Below are 14911 nucleotides of genomic sequence, written 5' to 3' on the forward strand. Positions count from 1 at the left end.
CTAAGTCATGACAAGGGGCACCTGTTTGACAGCAGATGTAGGTAACCAATCAATAATCTCTCACTGTATTATCAATATAATTCGTTCAAATTCCTGCTTTTGCCTCCGTCCTAAATGTGAATGTGTTACTAGCACATTCGGGCAGAATATCAAAGGGGAATTATGGGTGCAGGTGGGAATTCAGTTGGAAAACATTATTCCAAACACGTTTCTGCCCCGTTTATACAAAAAAAAAAATTATGCTGAACAACACAATGGCTGAAAAGAGAAGAGGAAAATTGGGGAAACGGATGTATTTTCACAAACAAGCAATTAGGTCAGTCAGCCCCAGAACCCACAAACTGACGAAGGCCCTCAAAGGAAGGGCTTGTCATTTGGGGGTGGGGGTGGGGGGGGGGTCCTGCAAAATAGCCCCTTCCATGCAGTCACTGCCTCCCAGAGCTGTCTCAGATGACGTGGTGCACACCTCGGGCCAGAAGTCAAGTTCTGCACAGACCTCAGCCGGGCAACAGGTGTCTTGCTGTGGGTGTGGTTAAGCCAGCCGGATATTTGTTCAATTCGAATAAATGTTTCATTCCTTGTCTCTTTTTGTTTAAACCAAGACCTCAACACGGATCCCTGACTGGGGTTGCCCCAAACACACCTCCGGCCACCCGCCCCTCCCCCCATCACCCGCCCCCCAGCCCACCTCATCGACAACTCCAGACCTAGCGCCGGAAAAAATTCCTGCATCTCCAGCGGTGCCCTCAGAAGTAACACGCCAGTCCCCGTCGCGTGGTCCCTCTCTCGCAAAACAAGTACCGGCGAGTGAGGCAAAAATAGAGCCCCTCCTTCTGATCATCCTCCACCAAGACCGCAAGGGTTAAAGCATCACCCAAATAAATACGCACAGGCACACACACAATTTCCACGGAACAAGATGGCAACCTCCTCGTCCTCGCCAGGAGGTTCCAGCGCCCTGACCCCTCGGCCCCACGCCCGGGGCGCAGGGGCCGCGGGGCGCGCGGGGCGCAGGGCAGTGGAGGGGGGAGGGGGGAAAGGCTCGCTGGGAGGCGGAACACCGGGGTCCTCGAGTTGGTAAAGTTGTCCACGCTAAGCTGGCCCCCGGCCCTGCATCCCTGAGCCGCCCCCCCCACCCCGTCCACAGGGGTCTCGGGGCGCACGGGAACCCTCGGGGACGCCGTGCCATGACCACGCTCACTGGCACAGTCGGCCCGGGGCGAGGGGGGAGCAGGGCCCCGCCGGCCGGGTGGTGGCGGTGGCGGCGGCCGGAGCAGAGCGAGCGGCGCCGCCCCGAGTGCCAGAGGTTCGCCAACCCCAACAGGTCTCGAGCTCCGGGGACTCGCAGCCCCGAGGCCGCGCGGGCATCAGGGCCCTGGTCCTCACGGCCGCGGCGACCAGCCCGGGTGGGGGGGGGGGGTCTGCTTGGAAGTCTGACCGCCGCCCCTCCTCGCCTCGCACACCAGCCCCGGCCCCCGGCCCCACTCCCTAAGGAGGGGGACGGCGGCGCCGCAAAGTTGCGATGTGCAGATAGACGCCCGACCCTCGGCGCCCCCGGGAAGTGGGGGGGGGGGGGGGGGACTCCGCCGCGCGCGGCCGGGGGTCGCGGGCGGCCCGGGAGCTCGGGCCTCGCGGGGACAGGACCCCCCCACCCCCGCCGCTCGTCACCGCGGGCGCCCCGACCCCGCGCCTCGGCCGCCACACTCACCATCACGTTGCCCTGCATTTTAGCGGTCTTGATCATCGCCTTTTCCTTCATGTCTCCGCAAGTCTGCACCGACTTCTGGCCCCGGGAGGAGTAACTTAATCCATCGTCCCGGCGGCGAGGAGACACCGCGCCGGCGATCGCTGGGTGGAGTTGGCTCGGGAGGACCCCAGTTCTGGCAGCTCTTCGGTCTCCCCACCTGCGCCCGCCCCTCGCCTCTCCCGGGCGGATCACAATAGCGATCAACTCTCTCCGGCCGCCGCGGGAGACGCCGAAGCAGCCGGCGGGAAGGGCGCGGGGGTTGCCGCGCTTTCCGCGGCAGCGGGGGCCGGGGGCCGGGGCCGGGGAGCAAGGCCGGCTGCGAGCCGAGCGGGAGCGGGAGCGGGCGGGAGGGCCGGCTCCGACAGCGTGCGTGTCCGCCGGGGGCCGTCAGCGCTCCGCCGGCCACAGCGGCGCGGACCCGAGGGGCGCACGCGGGGACACCGGCGGCGCGGCCGGCCCGGGGCTCCTCCGGCGGGCGGCGTGGGGCGCGCCGGTGGCCGCACTTGTCCCTGGGGGCGGGGGCCCCGGCGGGGCGGCGGCGGCGCCAGGGGCGGGCGGGCGAGTGTGTGTGTGCGCGCGTGTGTGTATGTGTGTGTGTGCGTGTGTGCGCGCCCGCGCGCGTTCACACCGGGTGCTCCGCCAGGACTGGGCTGGACCCGGAAGCCTCGGGCGGCGGCGAGGTGACGCGAGCCCACACTGTTTGGGTAGAGCCGGGAGACGCCCCCTCCCCGGGGGGCCGTGTGTGTGCGCGCGTCGCTGGCACGCTCGGGTCTCCGAACACGCACGAAGGTGCTTTCCGCGGGTGCCGCCGCCGCCTCCTGCCCAGCGCGAGCAGCGACCGGCCGCGACTACCTCCGGCTGCGCCCGCGGGAGGGGGACAGGGGCGGGGCAGGGCGAGGCGCGCCGGTCCGCCGCCAGTGCGGTCCAGCCGAGGGCGGGTGGGGGAGCGGAGGGCAGGCCGGGGACGGCAGCTTATAAATCATGTTGTTGCGAGTTACTAGGGGACACACGTTGCGTCGCCATGGTTGCGCTCCGGATCTGCCTCCGAATCCGCCGCCGCGGCAGCTCCCTGGCCCCGCGGCTCCGCGCGCCCGCCGGCACGGACGCGCTCCGGCCGCACACCTGGCCTCCCGGGCTCCGCTGCCCCTCGGGCCGCCGCCCGGCCGCGGCCCCTCGGGCGTCTTTGTGTCTCCGCCTGTGATCCCAGCGGCTTCCTACCGCCCGGCCTGGCGCCTGTGGGTCTGCCGGGCCCGGGAGCCACTTAGCGTTCGCCCGGGCCCAAACCCGGCCCCCATTCCTGCACCCCAAGCGACAGGTTACCCAGGGACCGCGCCCTGGGTTCCCCGATCTCCACCCCGAGTGCTCCTGGCACTGACCAGTAGCCGCCTGGGGTTCGCTCTCTGGACCACACACGGACGCGCGCTCCCGAGAGCGCGCACGCACAGGGTGGTCAAATTCAAGTGCTGACCCAGCCAGGCCGCTGCCAAGAGCAGACAGAGGATGTCTCCCCGCGCCGCGCCATTCCTCCACGAGGGGCCACGGCGCTCAAAACCGGTATTTGGAGCTGCTTGAAGGGACACGGAAACATCAGGCTTCAACTCACGTGTGTGTGTGTGTGTGTGTGTGTGTGTGTGTGTGTGTGTGTGTCCCGCGCGTGCGCGCTCGCGCCCTCGCCTGGGGGGCAGTGGCGATGGTGAAAGGCTGGGAGGGGTTGCAGAAGCTTTTCCTTTTTTTTTTTTTACATTCACAAAAAATCGTGTATCAGAATGAATACGATGCCAGTTTTAAACCCATAGTGGAGCAGAAAATTCTTAGCAATTGCAACAGTAATTATATGTAAATTACCCACAGTGCCTTCAAGCATGCACTTTATTAGACATTATAGATAATGTATACATAAACACACACAAGCATTTGGTTTACACGTGAAAACTACTTGTCAGTAATGATCTGGCTTAAAAATTAGGTGGAAGAAATAGGTGAACCAAAGCTAAATCCTGGAAAAGAAGCTTTTTTTTTTATGTTTTATTTTTGAAAGACAGAGCGTGAGTGGGCAGGGGGTGACCAGAGGATCCAAAGCGGGCTCCTCACTGACAGCCGCAACCCCATGCGGACCTCCAACTCAGGAACCCTGAGATCATGACCTGAGCGGAAGTCGGCAGTTCTGAGCCACCCAGGTGCCCCTGAAAAGCAGCTTTTAAAGGAACGTGGATTGGCATTTGCCAGAAGGTGGAAGGCAGAGGAACATTCCTGCCTTCTGTGTTAGATTGTTAATGACAACTTTTCTCCAGAAGTGAACACCCGCGCAATCTTCCTTGTGCTACTGAACTTTGCACTAAACCCACCAGCCCAATGTGGACAAAAAAAAAAAAAAAAAAAAAAATTACCACCAACCTAAATTGGTTTGAAGCAACCAAATGAAGGTGGTTCTTCCTCTTCTTTATATGAAGCAGCATTAATTCATCTGGAACCTTCTCTCCTCCATCCCAACAAGAACAGGCCAGTTGGAACTGTCTCCCCACAACCTCCCTTTCTCCATCCCATCACCGCATGATGGAGTAGGGAGAGAGAATCCAGAGAAGAGGACAAACATATTTTTTTAACTTGCCATTGTTGTAACTAACTTTTCATTATCTCCGGAAATGGAAAGTGGGATACACTGGATTACACTTTGAGTTCGTATGTAAATACGTCAGTTGACTGAAGGTCTTCCCAGAACTCACCAAACCGTACCAGCCGAAACCATTCATGTGGGGCCCCTGTGTCCTATCTGTGCCTGACCTCTGGCAGAAAGGCCCACAGGAATGACAGAGCTAAAAGCAGGCATAAAAAGGGAACACTGAAAACAAACACAAAACGAGGGAACACTGTACACAATAAAAGAGCAAAGCAGCTCTGAACGACCAGCAGTGACTACTCACTCTTTGCAACTCCTTTGCCTTTAGCCATTGACTTGGGGGAAGCTGGGGGAAGAAAGAATACGGATGCGTAAAGAGGGATCCCGAAGAAGGAAAGAAGCCAAGAGTATAGGGAAAGAATGCTTGAAAGACGAAGACTCTCCACTGTCGTATTCATTTCAGATATTAATTTTATGAGGAAATTGGATGAGGAAGTATTATTGGAAGATGGCATGGCCGTTAGACCCTCCCTCCCATCATCTGCTGGTGTCCTCAGTTCCTGCAGCTGTATTTCCGGTTTCCTTCCCACCTGCAAGGACAGCATGTCTCCCCATTTCCAACATCGAATCTCTTGTTAGGCTGCGGCAGACAGACCTGCCCCATTTTTGTGCCCAGGCTCTCTCCAAACCTGCCAAATACAGCCACGGGATTTGGCCGTCTTTCTGCTCCATCCTTAACTTGTGTATTGTGTGCATTAGCGACTGCTCTGACTAAAGTAGCTTTTAAGTTGAGACTTTGGCAAAAGACAGCTTCACAATTGACATCAGGCAACATTTACAGCAGGAGAGATTCCTCACATCATTTGACCGGTGTTCTTGTTACGTCCTACAAGAGGTTTAACTTCATTCAGGTGAATTCGACCTTAAGGAAACCCAACATGTGAAATCCCCAACGTATTAAAGCGGAAGCCTCGGTGGCTTTATTGGTCCGCGTTCTCCAGAGAAACAGACCCAGTAGGACGTGTGCGTGTATATATGTAAATTTATTATAAGGAATTGGCTCACATGAATTGTGTCTTACGAACTGGCATGTCCCAAGAGCTGCAGTCAGCAAGCCGGAGCCCCAAGAGAACCAATCGTCTAAATTCTAGCCCAAAAGTCAACAGACCCAAGACTCAAGATAAGCCGATGTTTCCGTTTGAGCCCAAAGGCAGGAAAAAACTGATGTCCCAGTTTAAAGCAGTCAGGGGGAAGGAGTGCTCCCTTCATCAGCCTTTTTCTATTCAGGTCTTCAGCTGATTGGACGAGGCCCACCCACTTTAAGGAGACCAATGGTAATCTCATCCCGGAACACCCAGAATAATGTTGGACCAAAATACCCGGGCGCCCCATGGCCCAGTTGACTTATGAAATTAACCATCAGAGCTCATGGGAAAAGAGAGAGAATGCGATCACAAGCTCTTCTTCCACAGATTAAGTCATTGCTGACGTTCTTTAAAACGTGAGCTCTCTTACTGCATTAAAAACATTCATTCCATGTAATTTGATTTACCCTTAAATTTTCAGGAAGGTAAATTCTGGAAAAAAAAAATGAGATCTGTCAGTAGCGATTTTACAATGGATTCCAGAAAGCATTCAGGAATCAAACAAATTAAGTGAACGTACGCAGCCGCACTAATGATATGCCAGGCACAGTGATTTTACTGTAGGAAACAGACCTGGTACTCAAAACGTCCACAGTATCTGGCGGGAGACATCAAAATTAACAATATTGACAACAACAATAAGAATACAAGTATGATCCAAGAATATAAAATACAGGGCTTGTGGGATGTTTGGGCAAATATCAGAGAAAACTAAAACAGGAGGTGACAGCTGAAACGCATCTCAAAGGAGTGCTATAAATGTCGATGTTAGGGACCTGGAGCTGAGGAAAGGAAGAGCCAGCAAAGGAAGTGCATGAGCATTTCAGAATGCTGACACACGGCGGGTGCCTCGGTCAAGCCTCTGACTCCAGCTCAGGTCAGGATCTCACGGTTCGTGAGTTCGAGCCCCGCGTCGGGCTCTGGGCTGACAGCTCGGAGCCCGGAGCCCGCTTCGGATTCTGTGTCTCCCTCTCTCTCTGCCCCTCCCTCGCTCATGCTCTGTCTCTGTCTCTCAAAAATAAATAAACATTTTTATTTATTTATTTTTTTTTAAATTTTTTTTTTCAACGTTTATTTATTTTTGGGACAGAGAGAGACAGAGCATGAACGGGGGAGGGGCAGAGAGAGAGGGAGACACAGAATCGGAAACAGGCTCCAGGCTCTGAGCCATCAGCCCAGAGCCCGACGCGGGGCTCGAACTCACGGACCGCGAGATCGTGACCTGGCTGAAGTCGGACGCTTAACCCACTGCGCCACCCAGGCGCCCCAATAAACATTTTTAAAAAAGAATGCTAACATATGGAAGCACGGGTGGATGATGGGGGTGGGGGTGGGACTAGCTGTGAAAGCCCCGTGGGCCACTGCTTGTGGGAAATGCAGAGGCCCAGGCCCTCAAGTAGAGAATAATCCTGCCAGATCCACGACGAACCTCCTCCAATGCGCCCTACAAAGGCAAAGCGGCAGAAATCCTGCACAAATTTTGAGGAGGAACAGTCAAGATGTGGACGTTGTGGCAAACGGTTTGGGTGAGAGAAGCGTCATCTGTGGACCTTCCACATGAAACTGGAAAATCTGAGGTCGCCCCATCTCGCACCTGACCCACATCCGGCCCATTCCTTCAGGACCATGAAGGCACATTACCAAGAGACGGAAACCACGCTGTCTCAACTCAGTGACAACGTGACATTAAAACTGCTCTGCTGGCCACTTACACACTCACCTTGCTTCCAGCTAGAACAGCGCTTCTAAAAACTTAGCGCACATATTTATTTACGTGTCTGCCTCCGTGTACCACATTCAGGGTATCCTATGTCCTGCTTCTCTCTGCACCTTCGTGCTCTCTGACGGTGACTGATGGAGAGTAGGTGTGCCCTACGTGTTTCTGAAACAAACGAGACCAGGAGTGAAAAGGCACAACGCTCTCTCTCCCACCGCACTCGCAACAAAGGGCTGACATTGCACAATGTCTCAATAAATCTCTTTTCTTAAACCCAGCTACGCTGCTCTGTTGATGAAAAAGATCTCAGAGGAATCCCACGTGTATCCATAAACAATCCTCCAAATTTGATGAGAAGACCTTTGTCTTTGGCAATGTTTCACTTTGCCAGAACAGGTCTCAGAGTCAAGGAAATTATTTATTAATTTATTTATTATCTCTCTCTGGCCTCGCTCGATTCAGCACGATTCCATGGATGTCACAAGTTTCTCGGGAAAAAGATACTTCTGACCTAATCCTTTATATGAGATAGGCTGGGGTGGTCTTCTATTTCGGGAAATAGACCTCCACAGACCAAAATACATACAGTTCAGAGTCCCTCTTCTCTCCTCGCACTTGTCTGAACAATAACGCGTGTGTTTTATTGAACCCACCATTAACGGCTGAAGGAATGAAGGCTAGAGACCCTGCGTTTCAGACCCATGGTCAGGCCACACTTCCTCAACATTCCAGGCTAAACCCACTAATTTCAACCACTCAACAAATATTGCCTCCTCACTGGAATTATAGTTAAGACCTCTTGACTCGTGCCGTATTTTGTTGGTATTAAGTAGTTTCTAGAGGAAGGGTAGGGAGTATCAAACTGTTGATCACACTTTTATACATTATCTGTATAGGGAGGCGCGCCTGGGTGGCTCAGCTGGTTAAGCGTCCGACTTCAGCTCAGGTCTTGATCTCACCATCTGTGAGTTCGAGCCCCGCGTTGGGCTCTGTGCTGACAGCTCAGAGCCTGCAGCCTGCTTCAGATTCTGTGTCTCCCCCTCACTCTGCCCCTCCCCTGCTCATGCCCTGTCTCTCTCTCTCTCCAACATAAAATTAAAAACAATAAAAAAAATTGTTTTAAAAAGAGTATCTGTAGAAAGAAGTTTTGTAGATGGGCACATTATGGGAAAATAAAAGCAGTTAAATGTCTGAGACTCCTATTATCCTTAGGCAATGTGAAATTCCTTCATATAACATCTATTTTATGGAACCAGTGGAGCAGAATATATATTTTTGAATTCCTGGGGAATCTCTTGTAGAAGAGAAATGGCCCAACACTTATGAACTGAAAGTAATGGGCATAGAAAGTGTATTTGGGCAAAGACAGGGATTTCAATTTGCTTACAAGATTCTGCGGCCAGTTGAGGCACCGAGCTGAGAACACACAGATCTCTTGACCTCTGCTTTTCACTGAGCCTAGATCAGATGTGCCCAGAAAGAAATGAAAACCTGAATATCTGTCAGTAAATGTAAGTCCCGTTGTACATCTATGGCTCAGGCATACACACGACACACATTACTTCTTCCCTGCTAAAAATACCACAGGCATATATTTTTTAAAATATAAGCCTGTTTCATTTTTCCACAAAAATAATATTAACTCAAAGCCCCAGTGAGCTTCCATTTCACACCTACTAGAATTGCTATAGTAAAAATGTCGGGGCGCCTGGGCGGCTCAGTTGGTTAAGCGTCTGACTTCACTTCAGGTCATGATCTCACAGACTGTGAGTTCAAACCCCATGTCGGGCTCTGCGCTGACATCTCAGAGCCTGGAGCGTGGTTCAGATTCTGTGTCTCCCTCTCTCTCTGTTCCTCCCCCACTCGTGCTCTGCTCTCTCTCTTTCAAAAATAAATAAACATTAAAAAAAATTTTTTTAAATGTCAGATAAGAAGCATTGGTGAGGACGCAGCGAAACTGGAAACTTTGCATATTCCTCAGAAACTGGAAACTTTGCATATTCCCGGTGGGAATGTAAAATGGTACAGGTACTATGGAAAATAATCTGGCGCCTCCTCAAAGTGCCAGACATAGAGTTACCATTTGACCCAGAGGTTCCAACCTGGGTATAAATACTCAAGAGAACGGAAAACATATGCCTACCACAACTTGTATACAAATGCCCAGAGCAGCATTATCTACAATAGGAGAAAGGAGGGAATAACCCAAAAGTCCATCAACTAATGGAAGGATAAACAAATGGCATGTCTCTACACAGTGTGATACTATTCACACATAAAAGGAATTAAGTAGATTCATGGAACAGCATAGAGGAAACTTATAAACATTTTATGCTACATGAAAGAAGCCAGTCACAAAAGACTACATATTGTAGGATTCCATTTACATGAAATGTCCAAAATAGGGAAATCCACAGACAGATAGAAGTTGTTACCAGACTGGATACGAAGGGGGAGGGGAAGGGTGTTGGTGATCACAGACCTTAGTTGTAAGGGTTAAATTGTAGTGTAAGGCTAACGTGTAGCTTGAAAAATAACAGCTTTGTTCTGACACTGAAGGTCAAGAGATAACAGCCTTGCTTTACTCTTGTAAATTATGCTTCGTACTCTTGTAAATCAGGCTTCACCAATGAAGGAAACATAAGCTCAAAGAAAGAGCATCAGAGGCAAGGTCAAAGAGATCCACTGGTTGCAACTTAGCGGCAAAACGTCTAAAATAATCACCCCATCCAGCAACTGTTTCTAACTCATCTGAGAACTGTTTCTAAGTCGTCTGGGAACTGTTTCTCTGTTCTGTTCCCAGGTGATGATAAAACGATGTGATCGGCCATAAAAACTCTGTACCCCGGCTGTTCGGGGCCACACTCTGATCAAGAGTGTTGGTCCAGATCGGTCGGCCTTGCCGATCAGTGCAATAAACTTTGTTGTGACTGTCACTGGTGCCCGTAGCATTCTGTTTCAGGAGTCGTGTGGATGCAACATAGTGACTGCAAATGGGTACAAGGACACTCTTTCTGGAATGGCCAAATACTCTAAGTTGATGGCTGCACAATTCTGTGCATACTAAAAATTAATGAGTTGCACCTTTTAAAAGGATGGACTTCTTTGTCCAAAAATATCTCATTTAAACTTTTTTTTTTAAGGAGAGAATTTTAATTTCTTTTTAAGTAGGCTCCATACCCAGTGTGGAGCCCAACATGGGGCTTGAACTCATCACCCTGAGATCGAGACCTGAGCTGAGATCAAGAGTCTGATGCTTAACTGACTGATCCACCCAGGTGCCCCAAAACTTTTTAAAAAGACTACTGAGTGAAGAAAAGGAAAACCCTAGGAGGATTCTGCACTGAGAATGCTTTTTTTTTAAATGTTGTTTGCTTTTGAGAGACAGAGAGTGAGTGCATGCACGCAGGGGAGGGGCAGAGAGAGACACAGAATATGAAGCAGGTTCCAGGCTCTGAGCTGTCAGCACAGTGCCTGATATGGGGCCGGAACCCAGGAATTGTGAGATCATGACCTGACCTGAAGTTGGACGCTTAACAGACTGAGTTGCCCAGGCGCCCTAGCACTTAAAAGGTTTTTAAGTTTTAACTTAAAGAAGCTAAAATTAGAAATAAAAGGCAACTGCATATGGGAATGGCTACATAATAAAACATGAATTTCTAATTGTGTCAAAAGGTTGACTAACAAAACTTTAAATAGAAATAAAACATTTAAGGTAAAATCTTATTTAACTATCATTACTTAAGATAAATGCATTTTCTTATACACGTATTCTCTATAAATTGTTTATTCATAATATTTGCTTCATTTTTTCCCTGTTCATCTATTTATTTGTTCTCTTATTGATTTGTATTTTTTAGCATTAAGAAAATTGACTCGACAGGAATTTTAAGTAGCATTTAAGTAGCATTACTCATTTGTTGTTCAGCTTTGAACTTCTTTAATGGTCTAATTTTTATAAGTAAATTTCAAATGGTTTTAATGCATTATGACTGACTTTTGACTTGCTAAGATACTGGGAGAAACCTAAACTATAAAAGCCTGTGTGGAGGCCGCCAAAGCTAGCTTGTTTTCTTTTGCAAATGCAAGCACAGCCTGAGTTTGTATCTGTAATTTCACTTAGGGGAAAAGAAAAAAGTCTAGGACAGACATTTTAGGCATTATTTAGGATAACTTCTAAAAACAAAACAAAACAAGACAAAAACCCAGACTTTGAGAACTAGCTGGGTCTATTTTGTGAGGTCAGCCCACTTGAGTGAAGTGAAGGTGACAATGAACATGGCTGTAGGTGTTGTTAAAGATGACAGACTCATAATCTGAAATGTAGGATTAAGATGCTGGAGTAGGACTTGTATCAATCAGATGTGCCTTTGATGCTGATGGGCCAATGGCCATGGGCAAATGATCACAGCCCTTTTGTATTCTCACAGCTTTGGCAGGTCAGCAAGAGTTCTTAAAGGTATAGGTACGCTTTTGCTTTTTCTTTCTTTCTTTCTCTCTCTCTCTCTCTCTCTCTCTCTCTCTTTCCTCCCTTCCTCTTTCTTCCTCCCTCCTTTCTTTTCTTTCTTTCCTTTCTTCCTCCCTCCCTCTTTCTTTCTTTCTTTCTTTCTTTCTTTTTCTTTCTTTCTTCCTCCCCTTCTTTCTTTCTTTCTTCCTCCCTCCTCTTTCTTCCTCCCCCTCCCTCCCTCCCTCTTCTTTTCTTTTCTTTTCATTCTTTCTTTTCTTTCTTTCTTTTTCTTTATTCCTCCCTCCCCCTCCCTTTCTTTCTTTCTTCTTCCCTTCCTCTTTCTTCCTCCCTCCCTCTTTCTTTTCTCTTTCTTTCTTTCTTTCTTTCTTTCTTTTTCTTCCTCTCTCCCTCTCCCTTTCTTTCTTCTTCCCCCTCCCTCCCTTTGTTTCTCTTTCTTTCTTTCTCCCTCCCTTTCTTTCTTTCCTTCTTTCTTTTTCTTTCTTTCTCCCTCCCCCTCCCTTTCTTTCTTCCTTCCTTTATTTTTCTTTCTTCCTTTTTTTTTCTATTTTAAAATCTTACTTCATCCCTTCCAACTACATCTATTGTAACCCCATCCCATTTTTTAAAAAGTTTGTCTGCCTCTTCTTTTCATCTTCCTCTGTCCCTTTATTTCTCCAGAGTCCAAAATTAATAACTCTTAGCAAAGTGGGTATGGAGAGAATGTACCTCAACATGAGGAGGACCACATGTGACACCCTCACAGCCAGCATCATACTCAATGGTGAAAAGTTGAGAGCTTTTCCTCTAAGATCAGAAATGAGACAAAGATGCCCACTCTTGCCACTTTCACTCAACATAGTATTGGAAGTCCTAGCCACAGCAATTAGCCAAGAAAAATAAATAAAAGGCATCCAAATTGAAAAGGGAAAAGTAAACTATTTGTAGACGACATCATACTATAGATAGAAAACCCTAAAAACTCCACCAAACACCTGCTCAAACTAAAAAATGAATTCAGCAAATTTGCAGGATACAAAATTAATATACAGAAATCTGTTGGGTTTCTATACACCAATAACAAACTAGCAGAGGGAGAAATTAAGATTACAGTTTTATTCACAATTGCATCAAAAAGAACAAAATAACTAAATAAATTTAACCAAGGAGGGAAGAGTTGTACACTGAAAACTATGACATTGATAAAAAAAAAACTGAAGAAGACACAAATGAATGGAAACATATTCCACACTCATGGATTCCACTGGAGGAATTAATATCGTTAAAATGTCCATACTTACCCAAGGCAACATACAGATTCAATGCAACCCCTATCAAAGTCCCGATGGCATTTTCCCACAGAATGGCAACAATTTTTAAATTTCCATGGAACCACAAAAGACCCAAATAGCCAAAACAATCTTGAGAAAGATGAACAAAGCTGGAGGGACCACACTCCCTGATTTCAAACCATACTACAAAATTATAGGAATTAAAACAGTTTGGTATTGGCATAAAAACAGACACATGGACCAATGGAACAGAATAGAGAACCCAGAAATAAACCCACACATATATGGTCAACTGATCATGACAAAGGGGCCAAGAGTATACAATGGAGAAAAGACAGCCTCTACAATAAATGGTTCTGGAAAAACTGGACAGCTACACGTGCAAAAAAAAAAAAAGAAAAAGAAAAAGAAAGGAAAAGAAACTGGACCACTATTTTACACCAGACACAAAAATTAACTCAAAACAGATGAAAAAGACTTGATATAAGACCTGAAATCATAAAGTTCTTAGAAGAAAACATAGGTGGTAAACTCCTTAACATCAGTCTTGGTGACTATTGTTTTTAGATTTGACACCAAAAGCAAAGGCAACAAAAGCAAAAATAAACAAGTGGGACTACATCAAACTGAAAAGCTTTTACACAGCACAGGAACCGTCAACAAAATGAAAAGATAGCCTATGAAATGTGAGAAAATATATGCAAATCATATCTGATAAGGGGTGATATCCAAAATATATAAAGAGCTCCTACAACTCAAGAACAAAAACAATTTGATTTAAAAAATAGAAGCTATGGGGCACCTGCATTGCTCAGTTGGTTAAGTGTCTGATTTCAGCTCAGGTCATAATCTCACCGTTCGTGAGTTCGAGCCCCGTGTTGGGTTCCGTGCTGACAGCTCTGAGCCTGGAGCCTGCTTCAGACTCTGTGTCTCCCTCTCTCTCTGCCCCTCCCCCATTCATTCTCTCTCTCTCTCTCTCTCTCTCTCTCTCTCTCTCAAATAAATAAACATTAAAAAATAGATCTTAATAGACATTTTCCCAAGAAGACATATAGATGGCCAACAGGTACACAAAAAAGATGCTCAACATCACTCATCATCAGGGAAGCGCAAATCAAAATCACAATGAGATACCGCCTCACGCCTGCTACAAAGGCATTATCAAAAAGACAAGAAATAGCAAGTGCTGGCAAGGATACGGAGAAAGGAACCCTCACGCACCCTTGGTGGGAATGTAAATCGGTGCAGCTGCTGTGGAAAGCAGTACGGAGGGTCCTCAAGATAGTAAAGACAGAACTACCTTATGATCTAATGATCCCACTTCTGGGGACTCATCCAAAGGAAACAGAAACACTAACTTGACAAGATCTCTGTGGCCCCATGTCCACTGCAGCATTATTTACCATAGCTAAGGCAGGGGAACAACCTAGGTGTCCACTGACGGATGAAGGGATAAAGGATGAAATTTAGCCGTTTGCAAGAACATGGATGGAGCATGCTAAATAGGTCAGACAGAGAAAAACAAATACTGTATGCTCTCACTTATATGTGCAATCGTTAAAAAAAAAGCTCACAGATATAGAGAACAGATTGGGGTTTGCCAGAGGAAGGGGTGGGAGGCAGGTGATTTGAGCGAGGGGGATCAAATGATACAAACTTCCAGTTGTAAGATAAATAAGTCATGGGGATGGAATGTAAAGCATGGCAGCTGTAATTAATAATACAGTATTGCATATTTGAAAGTTGCTAAGAGAATAAATCTTAAAGGTTCTCATCCCAAGAAGAAATGCTATCACTAGATATGGTGACGGATGTTAACTAAACTTCCTGTAGCAATCATTTTGCAATATCTACAAATATCTGTCATTATGTGGTACACCTGAAACATAATGTTGATGTCCACTATACTGCAATTAAAAAACAATAATCGTTATTGATTATTAGACGCC

The 14911-nt window shown here is 47.9% G+C and overlaps 1 protein-coding gene across 2 annotated transcripts in view; it reads right to left on the reverse strand.

The window, feature by feature from the left end:
- DPP6 (dipeptidyl peptidase like 6) overlaps positions 1-14911 on the reverse strand; it is a 949260-nt gene that overhangs the window by 858145 nt on the left and 76204 nt on the right. Inside the window, exon 1 of one of the 2 annotated variants that reach the window (XM_086685609.1) lies at positions 1709-2027. The exons of the other annotated variant lie outside the window; for it this stretch is intronic. Within the exon in view, the coding sequence (XP_086541735.1) occupies positions 1709-1759 (51 nt within the window). The 5' untranslated portion in view covers positions 1760-2027. Of the gene's footprint in view, positions 1-1708; positions 2028-14911 lie in introns of those variants that run through there. 2 annotated transcript variants of the gene reach the window in all.

This window comes from Puma concolor, chromosome A2, assembly GCF_028749965.1.
Source record: "Puma concolor isolate L17-30 chromosome A2, mPumCon1.1.hap2, whole genome shotgun sequence".
NCBI lineage: Eukaryota > Metazoa > Chordata > Mammalia > Carnivora > Felidae > Puma > Puma concolor.